This window comes from Pezoporus occidentalis, unplaced genomic scaffold, assembly GCF_034315485.1.
Source record: "Pezoporus occidentalis ecotype Australia unplaced genomic scaffold, CSIRO_AGI_Poc_V1 ctg279, whole genome shotgun sequence".
Lineage (NCBI taxonomy): Eukaryota > Metazoa > Chordata > Aves > Psittaciformes > Psittacidae > Pezoporus > Pezoporus occidentalis.
This window is the reverse complement of record NW_026914708.1, coordinates 293,520-317,376: the sequence shown is the minus strand read 5'-3', so window position 1 is coordinate 317,376 and position 23,857 is coordinate 293,520. Positions and strand designations below refer to the sequence as shown.

Genomic DNA, 23,857 nt, shown 5'->3' with positions numbered 1-23,857 from the left:
ACACGCAGCGGCACCCCCAGTGTCGAGAGTGCTCAGACTCTGGCAGCTCCTCCGAGAGAAGCCCCCGAGAGCACAGCAAACAAACCCCCCTTCTCCAAGGAGATGCTCCATGGAGATGCTCCATGTTTAGTACCCACAGCACTACAGAATAATGCACCTCTGTGAAGAGGCTGTGGTGCTGGGATTCACCTTACCCAACTTGCTGTCCACACAATGGGCACCTGCCCTGGAAAAAGCTTTCCTGGGATTCCTGTACGTTCAGGGGAGAGCTGGTTGGAACCATGGAATGGTTTGTGTCAGAAGGGCCCTTAAAGCTCCTCCAGCTCCAACCCCTGCCAGGGCAGGGACCCCTTCCACTGGAGCAGCTTGCTCCAAGCCCCTGTGTCCAACCTGGCCTTGAACACTGCCAGGGATGGGGCAGCCACAGCTTCTCTGGGCACCCTGTGGCAGCGCCTCAGCACCCTCACAGGGAAGAGCTTCTGCCTAAGAGCTCAGCTCAGTCTCCCCTCAGGCAGGTTAAAGCCATTCCCTTTGTCCTGTCCCTACAGGGCCTTGTCCCAAGCCCCTCTCCAGAATCTACCAGACTTGTCACATCCATGTCAGACACAGGGCCAGGTCAGATGAATTCACTGCCCCAAATTCCATCTCCACATGTATTTGGTCTCCACAGGTAGCACTGGCAGACAAGGCAAGGCAGGCAGTGCAGGCACCCAGGTAACTGAAGTCGGAGGTGAGGTGAGATGAATCCCACCACAGATCTCTACCAAAGCCATGTGCTAAGGTCACCTGAGTCTGTGCTGTTGCAGCAGCCTCATGGTTGTAGGACCATGGTGGTATTTTGGAGATTACAGTGCCCCACGGACAACTGGCACCATGGTGTTGAAACAAGGACATGGACAAGTCAAGAAAAGCAGCCACTTGGCTTCACATTAGGGCTTCCTCCGACCACTCTTCTTGGAGCAGATATGATGGAAGTGCAGCTAAAAGAGATGCTGCGTAAACACTGAGGTTACTCATCTATACATAGAAATACTGTGTGAGAGAGGGAGAGGGGTGGAGATCTCAGAACTGGAAGGTGAAGGCCTGAGCTTGGTGCCTCTGACCTACCTGCTCTAAGCAAGCAGAAGCCCTGGGAATTGTCTGTCCCTTCACACTCCAGGCACAGCCTGTGTCAACCAGCACCACAGGCGGCTCTGCCCGTGGCTGATCCGAATCCCACTCCTGACAGATGGGCAAGGTCAGCCACAAGGAAGAAAGGGCAGCCTCCACACTGGTGATGAACTGAGGATCTGTCTTTAGAAGACCTCATGATACCAAATAACTTGGTTCATGTACTTGTTTTAGCACAAGAATCTGCAAAGTGGGATCCTCTGGCTGCTGAATCAGCAGATAACAAAGATGCTGAGCAGTTATTGCTGGAGTTTCACCTGGGTGGCTTCTCCAGACACGTGAGCACATGCACTGTTTGGCGGCCTCTGGGCTTTTGACAGATAAAGGGAGGAAGCAGCAATTGTGCGCATCAGAAAGCACAACCAGATGTGCGGTTCTGACAGTGGCCATGGGGGAGTCAAGCCAGGAAACAGAGGGACAGGGGCTGGGAAGTATATTAAGGGATTAGGAAGTGAATGGAACAGTGAGACCGGGGGTGAGCAGCAGCTCATGGGATAGAGCTGAAGAACTGCAAGACAACCACGAGTGACTTGCCTGGTTCCCCCAGCAGACCAAAGCGCAGCCCTGCCACTGTCCTTCCCATTCTCTGCCCATTCCCTGCCTCCACTCAGCCCAGCACACAGCTGGTGGGCAGGAAGCCCCTGTGCAGGCTTTCAATGAAGCAAGGAGCAGTGCTGTGTGATGCATCTCCCTGCCCTGCTCGTGTGATACGTAGACAAGCCCCTGCCCTGCAGGCTTTGTGCTCCTCGAGGCAGAATTTCCCCTTTGAGAGCTGGGCACTGAAGGGTCTGGACAATCCGGTCCAGCATCAGAGGGTTCTTCTGCAAGCTTAAAACCCAGACAGTGCTTCAACCTTCAGTAGTAACAAACTCCAGATCAGATTTCCACTGACTGCTTTGCAGCAAGCAGAGGCTGAGCCAACACAAAAAGCAGATTCAGCACTTGTGGGCACTCCACAGGATGTGCTGGGATTAGAAACTAAACCTGTTCACTCCAGTGAGAACGGTGTCCGGACCTCCTGAGAGAGGATTTGAAGCACAACAAAGGAGACCAGAAAAAGCAACAAACACAGAAAGCAAGGGGAAAAGAGCCAGTGGAATGAGAGCAACATATTCCAGTCTATTATTATGGTACTCTAGAGCTGCAAAGACTTGGAAGACCAGGGACTAGGCTGGTGTAGGGGCCCCAGCATAAGCCATGAGGACAGCATTTTAAACATGCTGCTTCTGATGCTGGATTTCTGTTGGTAGGTGGCATTGCAGGACTAAGGTTACGTCTCTCCACAGCTCCCAGCTCCCTCTGCCACAGCTCAGAGCCAGAAGACAACCCAAGGTGGAGGAGCATAAGGGAGCTGGGCAGCCCTGCAGCAGATGCTGTTAAAGCTGGGATCAACTGGAGATAAATCCCAGCAGAGAGGGGGAAGCAGGCAGCGTACATCAGTATGTACAGACTGAAGACAGGATGGGTTGTTACTGCTGGATCTTGTGTTAACTCTGTGTTGTCATGTGTGAGACCTACCAAGATGCCCAATGAAAGGACTGAAGGCAGGAGCAGGGTGGGATGATAGTGGATCGGGCAAGAACAAGCAGAGGAGAACAAAGGGACTGGGGTCTGGGGATTTACTACAGAAGGACCAGGCTGACCAGTGGGTTGAAAGTCAGCTACTGGTAAACACAGTGTCCGGAGCAGCCAGGGAGACTGCTTGTGTCTGGGGGTGCCTGTGCATTAGGCAGCCAGGGAGACCTGGGGGCTGGAGACCAGCTGCTGGACAGATCCAGTGTCTAAAGGCCTGTGGGACCCAGTGCATGTGCGTGTGCACGTGAGTGTGCACGTGTACCAAGAGATCCGAGTACCAACAAAGGGGTCTCAGGGGTTCATGCACTCAAGTGCCAGCAACTGGGGAGACTGGAGGAGCCAGGGAGGGGTCTGATGGAATTCTCCACCTTCACAAAATCAGGGAGACGTTTCCTAGTTAAACACAAACACAGACCAGCCTTGCTGAAGTACCAGGTGAGGACACCAGCACTTGCCAAACAAGTGTCTTGAGCTCCATACGGCCATCCCATGGATCCCACTGACAAAGCCACCCCAACCTGCCAACCAAGCAGGCTTCAGCTTGCCATGTTGGGCAAGAGCAGTCATGGCCCTTCATTCGTGCAGAAGGTGCTCAGAGCCCCTGGATGGGGCCCGGAACAACCTGCTCCAGTGGAAGGCGTCCCTGCCCATGGCAGGGTGCTGGAACTGGATGAGTTTTAAGATCCCTTCGAACCCACACCAGTCTGTGATTCTAATTTGCTAACTCCAGTGTTAAAGTACCTTACCTACATCTAGCACTGATGTCCAATACTAGGATACCCTTAAAGCTAAAAGGGTAAAGATTAATTTCAGCAAGAGATGCTCTCGGGATACAAGTTACAAGGCTAGAAATGAAGTCTCAAAATGCCCATGCACCTTCCATCTAAATTTAACACCTCTAATTCATACACTTGGACAGGTTGAAGATGGTCCCAGAGACCTGTACAAGGCTTCAAGCCATATCACAGCATCTCATTTTCTGACTATTGCCCATGGGAACTAGCTTTACACTGCGGCAAAGCTGCTGTGCTTATTCTAAACCCACCTCCGGCTTCCCTTCCTAGGGAAACCACACATGCTTATTGCCACAGATTTAATGATCATGCAGACACAGGGGAAGCCAGCTCAGCTAGCTGATCCCAAGGAAATGGCAACCTGTAAATGCATCCATTCTGCAGCTCAACATCCCAACTGGGAGGGAGAGGAGAAGGACCACAAATTCCAGTCCAGATGAGGCTGCTCTGCTGTAGGACTGACCTGCTCTTTAGCTTACTCCTTGCACCCCATGTGGCTTTATGTGCATCTGAAATTCTTCCTGGCTTTGTAATAGCACATATCAGAAAATGTACCAGCTCTATAACGGGTTTGTCAGGCTTATGGCAACTGGCAATTCACCGGCTTTCTTTGGAGGCTGCGGGAGACACCCTGAGGACGCAGCAGGAGACACCCCAAGGGCACAGCAGAAGACACCCCAAGGAGAGAAGAGCTGTTGGCACGAGGCTATCTGGGTCACGCAGCCTTTGCCAGCAACCTCCTACTCACAGCTTTTGAGGACATTCTGGCTGCAGGACCTGGGCCCAGGATGGATGGAGTGAACGGTCCTACTGGGAGCTGCTCTCCAAAGGTTTGCTGCTGGTATGGGGGGGAGATCTAAGCCCACTAACAGCAGGAAAGAGAGCAGCAGAGGGATGTGCTCTTCCTGACCTGCACCTCTGCTGATGGGTGAAACCCATGGTTCACTCACTGTGGCATTCCCAGTGTCCCTGGCTATGTGGGTCCATGTCCCACATGCTACCCGTCCATCCTCCCGCCTGCCCAGCACCACTGTGGGACTTCATGTCTCCCACGAAGGGCACAGCACATTCAGCACCTCAGCACAGACACATCACAACATGGACACACCTCAGCCAGCCCTGCTTCAGGCAAAGGCTTTCCATCAGGCACACATCCACTGTCAAGTCCATGGCTGTGTCAGAGGTCCTTGCTGCAGTGAACCTCCAGAGCACTGCTGGGAGCTCCAGGGTGCCTCAACCAACTGCCTGGTACGTGGTGATGACCACCCCTGGCAAAGGGAGTGTTTGTCAGCAGAGTGAACTGCGACAGCCGAGCTGAGCGAAGCCTCATCACCCGCCTCCCGGTCCCAGCCCCACAATCAGCACAACCTCCCTCGTCTGCCTGCCAGAAGGTGCAGCTCTGCTTGCCCAACACCACACACTACCACAACCTACATCCCCTCCCCCTACCTCAGAGCAGCAGAGGTATCACATCCTCCATTACTGGGTTTAAAGCCTCATGATTTTTGCATGGGATGATGCAAGAGAGAAGAATCCCAGGGGATGCCAGCCCTTCCTCCGGCTGTACAACTGCCCATCCCGTGCGTCCTGCTCAGACTTGCTGCAAAGAGACTTGCAGTGGAGTAAAACCACATAACAACCTCAAACCTTCACAGTTCCCATCCCACCTAGTGCACGGTTGGCCTCACTCCACCTCTCCTGCCCCTGTTGCTCTCTTGGAAAGGGCAGGATCCATCTCACACCCCTTCCTGCACTGACTCATCTTTGAAACAAACTCTCTGGGATCCCTTTACAATGAAGACCCAGACATGGGCATCATGACTGCGTGATTCACAAGCACCTGAATCATTCCTCATCAGAATGACACTGCATCGCAACAGCCTTTCCCTCGGCTGTAAGAACGCAGACCTGGGCTCTTCACACCGCACCCACTGGGTTCTGAACACCATTTTCCCTCGCAAGCACCACACTGCTGTCTCCTACACCTTCCTCATTCAGTGAGGAGCATCCTTGTAAAAAAATTACTGTTATTGCTTTCTTTTAAGTCACTCCTTAAGTCCATCCTCTGCTGCGCTCACTCACCATGAGGCAGGTCATGTGTCATGACCGCTCCATGCCCTGTCTGCTCCTGTGTCATTTCTCTTCTGTCTCCTGCCTGTGTCCCAGGGAGTCTGCACCTCGATCTCACCTCACTGTATCATGCTGCTGAGCCCCCCGGGCACTTGTTTAACATGACTCTAGTCCTTGCTTTCCTTTCTGTTAAACATGATCAGGAAAATCCATCCGGCTGTGGCCTCGGAGTGGAATGAAGGTGATGCACAGCCCCAGCATCGTGTCCTCCAGAGGGGTGATACCAGAGCAGAGCCCTTCATACCTGATTAATCTTCTCTATACACCCCAATACTTGCACCACATTGGGCAAAGCTACAATAAATAGCACTAGAAAACAACCCTGACATTGGCCTCCAGAGAGAGCATCTGACGAGTCTTTTCTCCAACCTCTGTTTTCAGTTAACAGGAGGGAACCTGTCAGCTCATCTTCTAGCACAGAGAACATGCAACTGTTTGAATTATTGTATCTGAACTGCAGCTTTTCATCAAGACATCAGGCAGCAGTCATGTCAGTAACAATTATTACCCAGCTCTCAAAATACCTTATAGAGCAAACCAATTTCATGCAAGACACAGAACCTGCAGAGGCAGATGCTGGTGGCAGCCACTGCTCATCCTCCCTGCCTCTTCCTGACTCACCTCGATCAGAAAGTCTCCCGTGCGAAGCCCTGCTCTCCAAGCGACACCTTCCACATCAACTGATTCCAGGTACTGGAGCGCAGGGAAGGCCGGGGTCGGGGTGAACTCCTCGATTGGGGTTTCAGCTGCAAAACACAAAGGGAGAGTGAGATTGAGATGCTGTGGCAGAAACCAAGCAGAAGGTGGTCAAGGATGTCCAGGAGCATGGGAAAGTCTCTGTATTTTGCTTAAGAAAGAATACGCATCCAAAGCTTAGTTTAACATCAGTGTAGGAACCAGAGCTAGTGCTACAGGAGGCAGAGCTAGTGCTACATGCATACTGCATTCATCAGCTTAGACCCCCAGGTAGCCCCAAGAGTTGTATCTGCTCCCACAGGGTCCCCAAAGCCTCCTCCATCTCCTGGTACCACAGATGAAATGCGAACAACATAAATGAACACCACCAGGAAGGGAAGAACTCACTTCAGTGTCTACATCTGAGTTAGGAGCTCCAGGCCTCTTTCATAGCCAGACAGCAAAAACATGAGCACCTGTGCTGCTGCAGACATGATGCCTGCTCTCAGTGCCCTGGAGAAGTGCCCTTCATAGGGGTCCTACAGAAGACCATCAGCTCAGGAGCAGAGGTACCCCTGTTGATGGACATCTACATTAGTCAGATGAACCCCATTCTTCACCAGTGAGGTATAAATTACGTTTCTGGTGGAAAAGCTGCTCCTGCCCCCAGAAGAACACCACTTCCAGGGAAGGGACTTCTGCAGATGCACAACATAATTAATGTAAGGCAGTGCACTTACATTTTTCAGTCCCAGCCCATCCTGGATGAAGGATCATTGCCCATCAGGATGAAGGAATTTTGCACAGGTTATGCCCATCTTAAGGCAGAGACACTTGTGTGGTGGGTGCTGCCTTGTGTGATGTGACAAAGGGACACACTTCCCTTGTCTATCAAGAAAAGGCCATTGCGGATGTTCAGAAACATCAGATCCGTTAAAGACATGGAGCAAAAAGGCCATGGCTACTCTATACATGCTGGCCAGACTCTGCTCACCTCAAACTACCAGTGGCACTCAGATGATGCTGTCCCCAGCACGGAGTGGGTCAACAAGAGACATTAGGCAGAAGCTCTTCCCTGTGAGGGTGCTGAGGCGCTGGCACAGGGTGCCCAGAGAAGCTGTGGCTGCCCCATCCCTGGCAGTGTTCAAGGCCAGGTTGGACACAGGGGCTTGGAGCAAGCTGCTCCAGTGGAAGGGGTCCCTGCCTGTGGCAGGGGGATGGAACTGGATGAGCTTTAAGGCCCCTTCTATCAGTCTGGGAGGATTCTATGAACTGTGGCTGTTTCAGGGGCTGGTCATGATTCTCTGAGAAGGTTTCTATTTCCCTGGTTTTGTCTGCAAACAGACCTGCTACCTGTGAACCTGCACTGTGCAGGGGGGATTTGTCTCTTCCTACACTAGATCACAGCTTTGGATCAGTGAAGACTTCTTCCCTAAGCCTTATTTGACTGGAAACACCCGAAGAGGATGCAGGAGAAGCTCACGATGCCCTTTTCTAACAGCATGTGATCTCTTTACCAGCTTTCACGTTACAGCTGTTCCCAACAGACAGTGCTGCAGGTGGGGAAAGAGGGAAGTCACCTTGCCAAGAAAAGTGCTGCTTCCCAGCATTAGGACACCCGGCCATTGCCCCGTGCAGCCTTCCAGGGAGCAGTATCTCTGCAGGGTCATTCCAGCCCTACCTCCCCTTGGTAGCATGACGGGCCAGAGCCTTCAGCAAAGGTCCCTGTAGGGCCACCTCTCACCCCAGCTGATGGATGCAGACAGCATGGTGTACTTTTGTTATCAGTATAGATAATGATGCACTGTAGTTACCCATCCCTCTGTGTCTACTACCAACACAATACAGTTTTTAAGAGCTGTGTCAATCCCCTAATGAAGCAGCAGATTTAATATCAGAGTCCATGGATAATCTTAGCAAGCATCTCTTTTGATGTCAGGTCACTCCAGTAAATGTGACCCACATTCTCTTTCATTTGTGCAGAACATAGAGATGCTGATCTTATCCAGATGAAATGATTTCCAGCATTTACCACGCTGCTTCTTGATTATTTTAATTAAAATCTTTATGCAAGACTTTTTTCTGCTACCTCGGCCAGCCACTGGCTGGCACCAGACCAAGGCCAGGTTTGCCTGACATGCCATGTCCTGGATGATCTTAGATATCTATCTTTTATCAACAGCTTCCCATGACTCCTTCCTTTGATGGAAGCTAACTTAAGCAGCAAGGAGCCGCCAAGTCATCCCACCTATTCTTAGAAATGCCAGTGTAACATCTGATTTCTCCAAATCCTTCGGGACTTCCCCAGTATTAAATCCAACTCTTAGGATCAGTGTTGACCAGCAACTGCTTTCAATAGTCTGAAGTTGAAAGAACCACAAACATGATCCTGCTACAGAGTGCAACTGCAAAACTAAGTGGGCATTAAGTTACGTTAACCTCAGGCCTAGAAGGGTACGAGGTTTAAGTTGAAAAAGACCTTGTGCATTGCCTGAGCCTCTGAAAATGAGACAAGGGGAGACTCGGGCTCTCAGCATGTCAAGTACAGCTAATGATGATGAGCCACACGGTCCCCACGCTTCACAAACACACCATCAGCACCACACACCAGTGCTGCCCCCTCAGCCTACATGCAGCATAATTAAGTCATGGAAAGGTTAAGTGGAAGCCCCGATCCCTGGGGAGGATGGAGTTGGACAGATGACAGTTACCACAGTGGCTCCAGACACCCCAGAGAAATCCTAAGCCACAGCCCAGAGAAGAGCCACCTCAGGATCCATTTTTCATACTGGTAAGAGAAGACAAAACCCGAGAGGGCGCATGGACAATATCAACCCAGGAACCCAGCCTTCTAGCCAGCTGTGTCACCTGCACTATTGACGTGTGACACCAGGACTCCCGGCATAACCGCTCTGGAAGCTCTGTATCTACAGGGACCACACGCTGTGTTCCACATCTGCAAAGTGTCACCAGTGCCTCGAAGACTCAGTAAACAAGAAGATGCATCCTGAAGTCAGAACTGCTTGTTCTGTTGAATTCTGAACTCTGGTGAAGCAGAGTTTCATACAGGAAGGAGAGAAAGACAGACCGAGGAAGCAACTAGCTCCCTTCTACTGCCTGAAGTCCCAGCACTCACTCAGAGGGAATGAGGAAAAAGCTCTAGGAATGGACAAATAATCTAAAATAACACACATGCACACCCCTGGATCTACGCAGAGAACAAGGTCCGGAGGTCTGACGGCTGCCGGTGTCTCCAACAGCCATGTCGGGCAGTGGATGGAGGCCCCCAGCTATGGCCTCCAGGAGGAGGTACAATCTAGCCCTGGTTTCCCATCTGCCCCAATTAACTGGCAATGCAGGAGAAACCTTCAGTTCACTGGAGCCTGCAACTGGGCTCCCTTGTATCAGAACCTTCCCTTACAGCTGCTTTTAGTTGTCATCCAGTCCAGTATCCCCAGGCTGTGCTCATACCCCATCAGCACAGAGACTGCTCTGCATTTACTGCAAAGGACCTGCAAAGGGGGAAAGTTTTCCTGCAGCAACAGCAATTCAAACACTGAGCAAGTGCCAGAAAAGTTACTGCCTGAAAGCTCAGTCCTGCCCTGCTTGTTATGCCGATGGGTCCTGGGCACATCATTCTATCAGAACAGAATAGAACAACACGAAATGTACATTGACAGCAACTCCATGGAGCTCCTGCAGACAACACCATGTGCAGGAGAACTTGGTGGTGGGGGTATCTCATAAAACCATGGGATGGTTTGTGTTGGAAGGGACCTTAAAGCCCATCCAGCTCCAACGCCTGCCACATGCAGGGACACCTTCTACTAGAGCAGCTTGCTCCAAGCCCTGTGTCCAACCTGGCCTTGAACACTGCCAGGGATGGGGCAGCCACAGCTGCTGACAGGACTGAAGCAAGCACCAACCTGGCACCAAGATTCTTGATCCATTCGTAGGCTTCTGCTGACAGCTAGATAACAAGGAGCAGGTTGGACACACAGAGATAGTCAGAAGAACAGATCTGGTTTATTGCCCTGACCTGGGCTGTGGTGATCAAGCACAGAACCACTAAACAGCCCCACTCACATCATTCACGTACCTCCATAACCTTGTCCATGGATCTTAACACTCCTTTTTGATGCCCCAGCAAAAATCTGCCTCTAGTGACTTTTTCCCCATTCACCCCAGTTTTGCTGCATCTGCACTCAAATCCAGTATTTTCAATGCCACTGCCCAGGTAATCACCACATCCAGTCATCCTTGGCCTCCTGCTGCTAAGCTTAATCTCAGTATTGTTAGCCCCCAAACCAATGAAACAAGAATTATCAACCAGAACAACCCACAGTGCTCAGGGGTGGTTGTAGCCCCACTGATGGAGGAGGAGGAGGACACCAGTACCCTTTATACAACCTGGGAATCCTAACCTATGCCTCTCATGGAGACCCGAGCAAAGGCTGAGCGGAGCCACCCCAAAACCCAGCTTGGGACCAGACCCTCCAAATACTGTTTCCCGATCAGAGCCTGTGAGAAGCTTTAGGCCAGGACTATGCCACTTGGTGACAGTTCATCTGGAAGTGCCTGCCCAGGAAGGCAATACAGTTTAAAGGAGGCTCTTATCCAACTTTTGCCATTTCCCATTCAGTTTGGCAATGGCAAAACTTGATCAAAAGGTCTGGAATTCCATTACAGAAAGTCTCACTGGTAATGAAGTAAAATGCCCTAACAAGGAGGACTGCTGCTCCCTGCAAAAGCTTGTGGCTTTAAACCTCAGGAACCACAGTCTGTACCCCTTGAGGAGCTTTCATGTTAACACCACAGCTCTGGTTGTGCAATTTTATCACAGCAGCCATTTCCTGGTCTTAAAACTGTCTTAAACCCTTGATGCCTGGGCTGCTCCCACCAGGAACACCAGCTTCCCGCACCTGGAGAAGCCCTGGCAGAGCTGGATCACCGCTCTGACAGCCCATCAACGCCAGAGGTCTGGGAACAAAGGCCCTGCAGCCCCCCAACACTGCCCTGTGCCGTGGGGCACTGGCAGCCCCCCAAAGCCAAGGGGAGGGTCCTGAGAGGCATTGGCTCTGCCACTGGGAATACAGCATCACCGCTGGCATGCAGTGGCACCCTAAAAGGGATGGCCATGCCACAGGGTTACCTGACATGGCCATAAGCGTGCCCAGACCAAGAGCTCTGTTCCCTGCCCTTCTGCACTGTCTCTTCCCCTGGGCTGCCCAGCTCCACAAGGAATTGCACTCCAGGACCTGACACAATAACCCCCTGCCCTGATTTTTATTGCAGCTTTACAGTTGACTGCACTTCAAGATGCAGGTTTCCTGGGATTCCTGGCTCCAGGCAGGAAACCACATCCTGGGGTGCATCAGCCACAGAGGAACCAGAGAAGGGACTGTCCTGCTGTATTCTGTGTTGGCGTGGTCTCATCTGGAGCACTGTGTGCAGTGCTGGGCCCCACCATTGGAGAAGGATGTGAAGGTCCTCATATGGGTCCACAGGAGGACAACCAAGCCGGTGAAGGGCTGGCCTCTGAGCAGCGCTGAGCACAAGGGATTTGTCTTCTTGGAGAAGAGAAGGCTGAGGGGAGACCTCATCGCTCTGCAGCTTCCTAAGGGGGGCCATGGTGAGGGATGTGCTGAGCTCCTCTCCCCAGGACCTTGGGACAGGATGCATGGCGATGGCTCATTGCTGTGGCAGGGGAGCTTCAGACTGGAGGTGAGGAAGCGTTTGTTTACCTAGAGGGTGGTCAAACCCTGGCACCAGCTTTCTGAAGGGGTGGTCAATGCCCCAAGTCTGTCAGGGTTCAAGAGGCATTTGGGCAATGCCCTTAAGGACATGCTCTGACTTCTGATCAGCCCTGGAGAAGTCAGGCAGCCCTTAAGTCCCTTCCCTGAAAAGAATCATTATTCTGTTCTGTTCTGTCCTGTCCTATCCTATCCTATCCTATCCTATCCTATCCTATCCTATCCTATATCCTATCCGCACCCTACCATACTCTACTCATTGCAAACACTGCTTTTCTTGGACAAGTTACTTTTATTACTAGCCAAGATTAGCAGTGAAAAACATTACAAGTTAATTCAAGCAGAGTGAACTGTTGAGATCTGTGCTGGTTTGGGCTGGGGTAGAGTAAATTTTCTTCACTGCAGTTCCTATGGGCTGTATTTGGGTTTGTGCTGGAGCAGGGCTGATTACACAGGCGTATTTCCTTGCAGTCAAGGCCTCTTCTGCTCCTCATCTCAGTGAGCAAGCTGGGGGTTCACAAGAATTTGGGAGGGGACACAGCTGGGACAGTGACCCCGACTCACCTAAGGGACATCCCATGCTATAGGACATCGCACTCAGCATACGAATGGGGGGAAGAAGAAAGAAGGGGGGCATTGGGAGTGGTGGGGTTTGTCTTCCCAATTCGCTGTTATGCAGGGTGGAGCCCACTGCCCCGGGGAGGGCTGAACACCCACCTGTGATGGGAAGTTGGGAATGAATTCCCAGTTTTGCTTTGCTTGTGCACACACAGCTTTTGCTTTACCTATTCAATTGTCTCTACCTCAACCCACTGGTTTTCTCACTTCTACCCTTTCGATTCCCTCCCCATCCCAGCAGGGGACAGCGCCGGAGCGGCTGTGTGGGGCTGAGCTGTTGGCTGGGTTAAAATACAGCAAGATCACAGGAACTTCACCAGAAAAACATTTATAGAGTGGAAAAAAAAAATAATGCAATAGCTGCCTTGGTGCTTCCCACCTAAAGCCGCTAACGCCAGGGCAGGCAGATGCATACCACGGTTCTGACCTGAGCACTGGAGCTGCAGGTACCTGCTTGCAGCTGGTGGCCAACAGATGACACTTTCTGATGGAGAGCGCGTATTTGAGGCAGCGAACAGGGGTGCAGTCGCAGTTGGTTAACATCAGTTCTGGAATATTTAAATTCCTAAGGGTACTAAAGGTGTGCCACAAGTAGCATTCTCCATAGTGAGACTCTTCTGGGTCTTGTTTCCAGCTTTCCATTAGATCTCCATAATGAAGACACAGAACCACAGCCTGGTTTGGGCTGGAATAAACCTTAGAGCTCAACCAGCTCCAACCCCTGCCACGGGCAGGGACCCCTTCCACTGGAGCAGCTTCCTCCAAGCCCCTGTGTCCAACCTGGCCTTGAACACTGCCAGGGACGGGGCAGCCACAGCTTCTCTGGGCACCCTTCGCCAGCACCTCACCACCACCATCAGATGACACACTTGGTGTTTGACATACTCTGTCTAAACACCTCCAGTCCAAATCTCTGTCCACCCTGAGGGTCACAGTGTCACAACACTCCTCTGCAAAAGAGCCAAGTTCTGAAAACCATCAGTGAGCTCTTCCATTTCCATGGGACTTTATGATACCAGCATCGTGTTCCAGAACTTGCTGCAGGGCTTGAGGACAACCTGCCCTCTGCCCCAGTCCAACAGCAAGATCCCTGAGCTTTGTCTGCCCTTTCCTCACTGTACCCCTTCTCATGCCCCAGGGCTGCAGGCAGCAGATGTGGCTGCTGGAGACCCATCAGGTCAAAGAGACCCAGCACCAGGCACTGCACAGCACCAGACCTCAGCTTGCAGAGACGTCTGACCTTAAGGTCCTCACAGCAAGGGCTGCACAGAAAACAAACCCCAAATCCCTTCTGATGATCCACCTATTGCTGCAGATCCAAGCACGTTCTGCACTTGGGTGGTTGGTTTGCTGGATTCCCCCAGGGTGGTTGGTCTCAGTAACTGAATACCACTTGCCCTGGCTGGTCTTTGCACACAAACATGTGATGCTGAGCAGCAAACTTCAACCTTCCTGTGGAGAAAATGTGGCAAAAAAACAGTGGGAGCTTGAGAAGAGAGCAGCTGACATACAGGCAGAGATCCTCCCAGCACGAGCTCCATGTTCCCTACCATTTCCACAGCACCCACCACAACCAGACACCAATGAGCATCAATGGCCTAGGAACAATATTCCTCTATCCAGGAAACTGGTAGCAGGGATTTGCTGTGGCCACGTGAGATGCAGTCACTGTACAAGCTGCTGCAACCACTGTTTACAGGGTGGCCCTGGGGAGCAATGTATGAGCATTTTATGAATCATATCACTAAACAGACCTGTGGTAGTTGGCCAGGAGGAAGGAGGTTGCTCTGGTCTAGGCATGGAAGGCTGATGGGTTGAGTTCAGCATAGCACAAGCCAAGAAATATCATCTTTCAGCATTCTGAGAACAGACCTATCATTTGTGTATGTGAAAGGCAGGATGGCCTTTCTGGGCCAAGAAACAAAGAAATGAATCCACCTGCTCATCACTTCCCACTACAGTGCTGCATGAAGGGGCTGCTACATCCCTCCCATCTGCTCCACATGATTCCCATAGGCAATGGCTGCAGCAAGCCTCATGTCCAAAAGCTGTAGCTCATCTGTTGCTGGGGCTAGGATAAAATAACCTATATTCAAACGCTCAGTTGGTTTGACTGGGACATCACCTCCCACTACTGGACTGAGGTGGAGAGGGGACGGGTTAGGAAGCACTGGCTCCCCAGCGTGGTGGTGGGTGTTCTCTGCTGGGTGCAGATGATGGGGCAGCTCACAAGGATGGGCAAGGCTGGGCTTGGGAAGGACTCAACCCTCAGCAAAACTGGCAGAAGCCATGCAAGGTTTTCACCATCCTCTGCAGCACAAAGGGCAGTTTCCTTTGGGGATCATCCAGCTGAGTCTCACCTAACAACCAGCCCCCTCCCTCTGCAGAGACTTTGCTGATGCTCTGGTCCCTCCCATTTACAGACCCCTTCTCCAGTTCACCCCCTGAGGCCGGAAGCATTTTGCACAGTGTCTAAATGAAGCATGAGTGGTGGTGAGACTCGACAGGAACGAGACGGAGCATTCCCAGCTTCAGCTCCACAGCAGCACGAAGCACCAGGCTGGGAAACATGGGGGTGATGCAGAGCCACCACGTCCACCTCCTTGTCATGGGTCTGCTGCTCCCCAAGGGGGATCAGCAGAGCCTCCAGTGCCTCTATCCCAGCAGGACAGACCATACCCACTCCTGAGCCACGACCCTCTGCAGCTGCGCTGCTCACGGCCCCTGCAGCACAGCCCGACCCAAGTCCCACACAGCCTCACGCCCACCACTCGACCCACTGCAAGTCCCCTCTCCAGCCTCAGCAGACAAAGGGAATTGTAGAGCCTACGGATGCTGGGAGGGCAAACGAGGAAAAGGAAAGAAAAAAGGAAACAGGAAAAAATCTATCCCGTTTTCCCTAGAACAATAACTGCAAATCTGATCTGGCAAAAAAATGGATGCCATTTTGAGCTGTGAAGTTTCACTTCATGTTGCACAAACTGATGTGAGCAGCACATGGACAGACACATATGTCACATATATAGGGAAGGGGAGACAGGGGAGGAAGAGGTAGCAACCGTATTCCGACAGGAATGCAAATGCACCCACTGGCACACAGAGTCCTGCTGCGGTACCCCCAGAACAAAGACAACTCATGACCCCCCCCAGACAATCACACCCAACATTAAAGCCCAAATCACAACAGTCTGCAACCACCCGGAGGTTCAGGGAAGGAGCAGCACCACCAAACCAGCTGGCAGCCACCGTCTGAGCTTCCCCTCCTGCATCTTGCACCCTACATGCCTCGCTGAGCTCTGCTGCCAGCAGCTGCATTTCTGAGATCCCCCTGCCTCTCACCAGCCTCCAGGCTGGAATGCTGGAGAGAGGAGCCTCCAGCTGAGGTGGACTTGCCTCTCAAGCACAGGGGCTCAAGCCCATTTCCTATGTGAACACAAGCACATTCATTACCAGTCCCCAAGGGACTCTCTTTCTTTTGCAGCAAAAAGGTTGGTTTCTGGCAAGAGGAGCCCCAGTAACAAGCCAGTGCAAGGTCCCAGCTGCAGGAGCTCAGGCACTCCAGGGATCTCAGGGGATGGTGCCCTGGCATGAGCTGAGGCTCCCAGGAGTACAGGGTCAAAGGCACGATGCAGGACAGACATCTTTCAGCTTGCCCTCATGCTGGGGCTGAACCCCAACAGAGCCAGGGCTCCCAGCAGGAGGATCACAACTCTAAATACTGTAAGCACTAAAGAGCCACAGAGGGCACAGGCCCAGCCCCATGGGGCTCACATCTATGCCTGATACAGGGCAGATGCGCATTAGACACCCAACAAACAGGCAGAAGTGAAAACTACAAATGCAAAGCCATGAACAACAGCATCTGCACCAGAGAAACACCCCAGAGTGTGAGTGATGCACATCTGCCACGAATGGCATTCCTGCAGGATGCAGGTAACCAGAGCCCAGCTCACTCCCATCCCCTGCTGCCAGGGAAGGGTCCTTCCAAGACCCCAGAGCACAGGGGCTCACACAGGGACACAGGGTCTGGGGCCCCGGGTGAAGCGAGCAGAAGCAGCTTTCCCTCCCAGCCCCAGGACCAAGCGAAAGAAGCAGCCCTTACCTTTGGCCCCTCGCAATACAAACCCGAATCCCTCATGCTCCCTCTTCTGCAGCACGGCCGTCTTCTCCTCAATGATGTAGTCACTGGGCAGGAAAGAGCACAAGAGAATGATGCTAGGGTTAGATTTCAGCACCATGCTGCCAGGCGGAGGTGGCCTTTGTGCCTGTGACAAGGAGACCTCTTCTCATCGACCGTTTCATCTCAGCAAGGAGCTGGGCTCAGTCTGCTTCCCGCCCTCCCTTGCCCAAAGTCAGAACAAAAAGACGAAAGCTACTTTCCCTCAGCGTGGAGGAGGAGGAGGAAAGCCCCGGCTGCCTGGGTCCCCCGTCTGCCCACCGGCCCCCTGCTCAGTCACCTGCATACGCATGCAGGGAGCTTACTGATCCCGCTTCGGGCTTCCCTTTAAATGTTGCCCCGGGCGTGGAACTGGAGAGTGAAGCGCCGGAGCAGAGGAGCTGCTGGGGGGGGACGGGCAGCCATCCATCAGGGAAGCAGCTCTCGGAGACTTTCCCGTTGCCTCTTGTATGGAAAGAAATCAGATGCTTGACGACAGGAGAGGTGCCTCTTTGGTAAGTTCCCCGGGAGGGAGAACAGCAGAGTTTATATCCTCATCCCGGCGCTCTGATCTTCTCTTAAAATCCCCCCCCGCGTTGCTAAGGAACGGGCTGTCAGGAGCAGAGGGGGGACGCGGCGCATTGTCCCAGTTTAACTACGCTGCTCCCGCGGCCGGGCGAGAGCGACCAGCAGGGAAAATCCGGCATTGGAGAGGGAGGGAGGGATGGAGGGATGGATGGATGGAGGCGCAGCTCAGCGAGGCCGGCAGCGACCCTTCCACCAGCCCAGCCCTGCGTGCGCCGGGGGGCGGCGGGAGGGGGATCCTCGCAGCGAAGGGCGGCTGAAACGCAGCCCTGCAGATCCCTCCCAGCAGAGCCGCATGGCTGACATCAGCGTGGAATTAATCAAGGGCCTCGCTGCTCCGCGGGGATGGAGCTTTACACACCAAGCCAAGGCTGCGAGAGGCGGGGAGGGAGCGATGGCGCGGGCCGGCCCCCGACACGGTGCGCGCAGCCAGCGATGGGTCTGCCCGGTGCGGCACCGCACCCAGCACACTGCCAGGGGCAGGGAAAGGCGCTCGTCGGAGGAGGCCGTGCCGGCACCGAGCGGGCTGGTTCACACACTGCGGTATGAGGGGCTCCAACATGCGGTACCGGAGCTGCAGGCGGGCACGCACCCCGCCGGCACACAGCCCATGCCCCTTGCTGCGGGGAAGGGGTCCGCTTGCGGCGCCTGAGGCTGGACCCCGTCATCCCGCCGGCACCAGGATCGGGAGGCAGCTGATGCTGTGGATAGAGGGGGTGTGTGCTGACATCCCGCGTTGCTGTGCACGCTTTCTAGCAGCCATGGGCTGCGACCAGCACACAGCGGGACAGGACACACCTTCTGTAGCCCTCATATGGCAGTGCGGCCCTCGCAGGCATCACAGCCCCTTTCTGGGTAGGTAATCCCGTGATTGCCATAACAGTATCCAGCTCCTAGCAAGAGGGATAGAAATACCCCTTTGTTTTCCAGACCAAAGGAAGGTGATCACAGAAAGATGCAACGGCTGCAGGTACCGAGGCAGTCCGGAAGATATCCAACAGACATCATCCACAGAAACTAACGCAACACACATTAGCCTGAATTCCTTGGGCTTCCCTGAAATTCCACTTTGTGCTCTAATTTTGGACTTGCTTAGGCATCATCCATGAAAAAAACAGGGTATCTATAAAACCACTGACTGCCTGCAACAAAGTACCCAGACATGGATAAACTTCAACAAAACCAGTGAACCACTTCACAGGAGGCAGCTGCTGTCAGAGTCATCCCTTTATGTCACATTTTCAACACACTGCCTGTCTCTCCAAAGCAGAGCTGGTTGTACATATGTTCCTCAATATGCATAAAACTCTCTCCCCTCTACAACAAAATCCTCCCTTCCAAAGTGTAGCGTGTCCTACTGGAAACAGGTTCATGACTACCATGCCCAGAAGAGGTCATAACAGCAACATAACTCTCCTGTCCCTGTACCAAGAGCCAGGCAACCTCAGACCTTTGACTCCTCTATCAGAATAGTTGTGACTACCCCACACCTGGCAGCGTTCAAGGCCAGGTTGGACACAGGGGCTTGGAGCAAGCTGTCCCTGCCTGTGGCCGGGGGTTGGGACGGGATGAGCTTTAAGGTCTCTTCCAACCCAAACCTGTGATAAGCCTTTGTCACCTACTTGAACCATGACTTACCATTAGCAAGAGACCTAGACCTAAGACATTTCGTATCCACAGGGAGAGACAAAGTTCCTTTTCCACCTGACATGTCAATCCTCGTAGAAGTCCTCCGCTATACCATAACCCCATGCCACCTCTAAGAATGTGCTTGCGCACGTGTGTATGCAAGTGAAAGAGAAGAAAGAGAAACAAATGTTTAAGTACAAAATCATGATCTCTGCTCCTGTGGTGGGCTCAGGTGCTCTGTCAGTGCTGCTGTGACGGCTTTGTCACTGAGAAAGCCAGGAATCCACAATGAAAGGAAATCCGGTACCTCTAATTCCTTTGGGGTTCGTCCACCCACATGATAAAGTGAAAAAAGTCTTGCCAAAACTGCATGTACCCTGTGTAAGCACAATTTCACCCAGCCTCCCCCCAGTCCTCCTCTACCAAGACTTTAGATGTGTTGAACCTGCTGCTGCTCTTACCACAAGTTATTCTGCAAAAGGAATCTTTGATTCTTTCCACCACCTCCAAATTATTCCTCCTCCTCCAAATAAACTGACAAGAAGTACCTTAATCCAACCCCATAAACTTGTCAGAAGCAATAGGAGAACTCCCTAACGTGCTGCTTTCTGTCCCCGAGCCTCCAGAAGTCCTTGTGCAGAGCTCCCTGTGGGATTTTTGGGCATGTTGGACATGGATTTAGCTCACTCTCTTGCTCTGTGTCATCCACAGAAGGATTTATAAAGTTAAGATCTGCAAGAGGGATCTTGCAAGAGCACTCCCAGTTTCAGTCCATACAGAACCTGCAAACCCTTTGCCTCCTGCCATTCAGCTCTACAGGTGCCGAAAAGTCCTCAGGTTCATAAAATCCATTGGTCACCTTCACATTTTGATAGAACCACACTAATCAGTTCTATAGACAGATACACCTAGAAAGTGAAATTAAAAGTCCCTCCACTTTTGTGAACTAGAACCATGGGGAACAGAGAGACATCAGAGTGCTGCTGATCAGCACTGCTGGAAGTAGCAGTAAAACCCTGCCTGGGAAGCAGCTGAAGCAGTGTCATCAAAGACCCGTGACAGTGTCAGACCGAAAAATAACCTGTATTACTCATTTTCTTATTTCTGTCTAAATGAAAATAGGAACTTTCCAAAAGTAGTAGGAAGGTATTTTAAGGTATCAGAGAAGGACTAAGCAAAATAATGATGCAATACCCTTGTGACATAGATGCTTAAATAAAGTTCTGATAGGCAATGGAACAGAGCACCTCGAGTTCACTGCCAGGGCACTGTGCCCCACACAGCACCAGGAAATGAACACACAGATGAGCCAATGCAACGACACAGAGGGCACGGCTCTTCAGAGCTGCTCCTTGAGATGACACGAGGTTTCCAGACCATCCTGTTTCCGCAGGGTTGAGTGCCAGACTTTCTCCTGGTTTGACTTTTGTCTAAACAGCAAAGATCAGCTCTGATCCTAAAGTCAAAAACACGCAGTTCATAGAATTCAGGTTTTGTTTCAGTTGCTGGGCCCAGAGGAGTTCACTGAGGGTGCCTCAGCAGTGGAAAGCACCTGACGCCAGCGATGGGCTGTCTCTGGAGGTGGGATGGGATAAGGATGTGAAAAAGGGATGATGCTTGTCTTCCTTTAAAAACAGGTGGTAAAAGGAAGAATAACACAAAGCAACTCATCTTTAATTCCCAGGAAAATCCTCTAACAAACAGCACAACAGTTTAAAAACATTCAGAAGAAAAGAAAGGGATAAAGAGCAGGTGGCAGGGATTTGAAAGAACTGATGGTGCTAAATGAACCTCATTTCTATTTGAACATAATAGGGCTCATGAACATGGGGAAGGCAGTTCTGTGATACCTTTTAGGGTGTCAGTTAAGCATTCTGAACACTCTCACAAGGCATTCTCATAAAAATCAAGGGGAATATAAACTACTGCAAAGTAGGTAGCAGGTTTGACACATTTTTCACCCCTGAAGGATGTATCAAGTGGGATTTCACAGGGGTCTGTCGTGGGACAAGCTCAACATATTCATCAATGAGTAGGATGTAACAAAGAGTAAAGTGAAATTTGCAGAAGATCCCATCTGAGAGGGCAGCAGCATGTTGGAAGAGCAGATTTGGATTCACGTGGTACTACCATTGGAGAGATGGTCTGAAAAATCATAGAATCCCAGACTGGTTTAGGTTGGAAAGGACCCTAAGATCATCCAGTTCCAACTCCCTGCCACAGGCAGGGACCCCTTCCACTAGAGCAGCTTGCTCCAAGCCCCTGTGTCCAACCTGGCCTTGAACACTGCCAGGGATGGGGCAGCCACAGCTTCTCTGGGCACCCTGTGCCAGTGCCTCAGCACCCTCACAGGGAAGAGCTTCTGCCTTATCTCCAACCTGAACTTCCCCTCTTTCAATTTGAAGCCATCACCCCTTGTCCTATCGCTACAAGTCCCTGATGAAGAGTCACAGAGGACAAAGGAGAAATGCATGGTTCTGCAGGCAGGAACTCAGAAAAGCAAACCAGAAGATGGAGGTCTGTCTGGGCAGCCAGCTGGCAGGAGGGGCCACCAACTTCATCCTGGATTTGGGAAGCATTGGCAGCAGCGTTGTGCTTTTGTAAAAACAGGATGACAAACTGACTGGGATACATGAGCAGGAATGTTGTCTGGACCCTGAAATAATCCTCTTGCCCTACCCCGTGCTGCAGTAGCCTTGGGAGTCACCTACTGAAATGTGGGTGTATACAAAAAAGGCACCTGCAGTGAGAAATCCTCTGGGCTCCTGTTGGACTCAATGGAGAGGAGCTGCTCCATGAAGTCAATGGAGCTGTGAGTCACCCCATGCTGAAACAACTCCCACATTTTGTCAAGTGAATGGCTCCAGCGACTGCACACATCTGCATCAGAGGAGCTCACACACCTACAAGTGATGGGAACCACATCATGAGGTTAGGTAACACTCCAGTTGCCCAGCTCATAGCACCACAATTCCAGAAGGATGTGGGTCAGGAGGGGAGAGTCCCAAGGGGGACACTAGAAGGTAAAAGCAGGAAAGTAAAAGCCTGGTTTGATTGATTGGCTTGATTATTCCCATGAGAAAATGCTTAAAAGGTGTCGCACAGCTGCTCAGGACTAACACCGCTGAAGCATGGGAAGGGGGTGGTGATGGAAGGCCCCTCTCTGGGAACTTTTAGAGAGATCTCTCTCAAATTAAAGTTCAGCTGAAGCTGCTGTTGGTGGAGAAACGGACCATTTCAGGCCTCTCCCATTAGAAACCTCACTCAGATACCGTGGTGTTCCACACCTCCAGCCAGGCATTGGGAGGAGTTCAATTCTGCTTGTGCAGGAAACATCTCCCACAGCAGAGGGATTATTTATATTAAATACATGGGGCACAGACCATGCTGTGGCCCCAAGAGCATGTGGTATAGCCTTAGTCCTTGTAGACAAACATTCTCTCCCTGCAAAACATCAAAGCCACAAACAGGGTAGCTCATTCCAAACTGCATTCTAGAGACTGCCTCTGGCCAGGGTTGGCCTTGCCCTATGCTCTATGGCTGTGCTCATCCAGGACAGAGCAAGTTGGCCGGGATGAAATCTATGCTATGCAGCAAGCTAGCAATAACAGGCGACAGCAGCCAGGTCTCACTTGAGAGAGATGAAGCTTTAGGGAGGGGGTTGGGTTTATTTGCAAACAGTTCCTAGCAGGAATCACTGGGGCATGGCATGTCCCAGGGGGCTGGGATCAGGAACAGGTCGCTATTGAGCTGCCCAGCCCCAAGGGCTCCCAGGGGCTGATGCCACAGTCCTGTTCCTCTGCAGCACGATGCCAGGCACAGTGTCCTGGAGCTGCATTGCTTGCCTCTATCTGAACAGGAGAGGAAAAGAACGACCACAGTGGGTCACAAGCAAGAGTTTTGTCTTGAACATATGCTGAGAGCAGTGGCCTGGAAAAGCAGAAAGGAGCAGGTCTGAAGTGACCTACTGCTGGCTTGGAAGAGCTCCCAGCCCAGAGACTGGAGCCAGAGGACCTCAGCAACAACATCTGAACCGAAACTAGGAAAAGCCCTATCCCAAATGGGAAAGTAAACCACTTAAATCTCCTCTGTAGATGAGGATACCTCTGGGAATGCAGGTGACAGTGGTTCTTCAGTAGGGAAAGCACAGGACAGGAGAGAGCCTTTGGACAAGGGCCTGTAGGGACAGGCCAAGGGGAATGGCTTGAACCTGCCAGAGGGGAGACTGAGCTGAGCTCTTAGGCAGAAGCTCTTCCCTGTGAGGGTGCTGAGGCGCTGGCACAGGGTGCCCAGAGAAGCTGTGGCTGCCCCATCCCTGGCAGTGTTCAAGGCCAGGTTGGACACAGGGGCTTGGAGCAAGCTGCTCCAGTGGAAGGGGTCCCTGCCCGTGGCAGGGAGTTGGAGCTGGAGGAGATTTAAGGCCCCTTCAATCCAAACCAACCTGTGGTTCTGTGCTTCTATGACAGCAGGAAATGGAGAGGGGGCTGGAATGGAGCCTGTTTATGCTCCGAACTGGTCCTGGAGCACTGATTATCATCAGTAAGATTTTTTGTTTAATTCAGTCAGGAGGCAGCTCATCAAGGCTCTGATTATGAACTATGTCAAAAGCAAACTGACAGATGAAAAGCAACTCCAGGTTCAAAAGAAACCATCTTCCAGTCCCACACCCCCAGGCCCCAGGAAGGATGCCTGGCTCCAGGTCATGTTCCCTCCAGCACTGGTCAAATACATAGAATCATAGAATCATAGAATCGGTAGGGTTGGAAAGGACC

At 52.0% G+C, this 23,857-nt stretch overlaps 1 protein-coding gene across 9 annotated transcripts in view; it reads right to left on the bottom strand.

The window, feature by feature from the left end:
* Positions 1–23,857, bottom strand: part of SHANK3 (SH3 and multiple ankyrin repeat domains 3) — a 329,535-nt gene that overhangs the window by 66,213 nt on the left and 239,465 nt on the right. For all 9 annotated transcript variants that reach the window (XM_062625226.1, XM_062625229.1, XM_062625228.1 and 6 more), the window contains 2 exons: positions 16,818–16,900; positions 6,291–6,415 (listed from right to left, as the gene is read on the bottom strand). In XM_062625226.1, the coding sequence (XP_062481210.1) occupies positions 6,291–6,415; positions 16,818–16,900 (208 nt within the window). The remainder of the gene's footprint in view (positions 1–6,290; positions 6,416–16,817; positions 16,901–23,857) is intronic.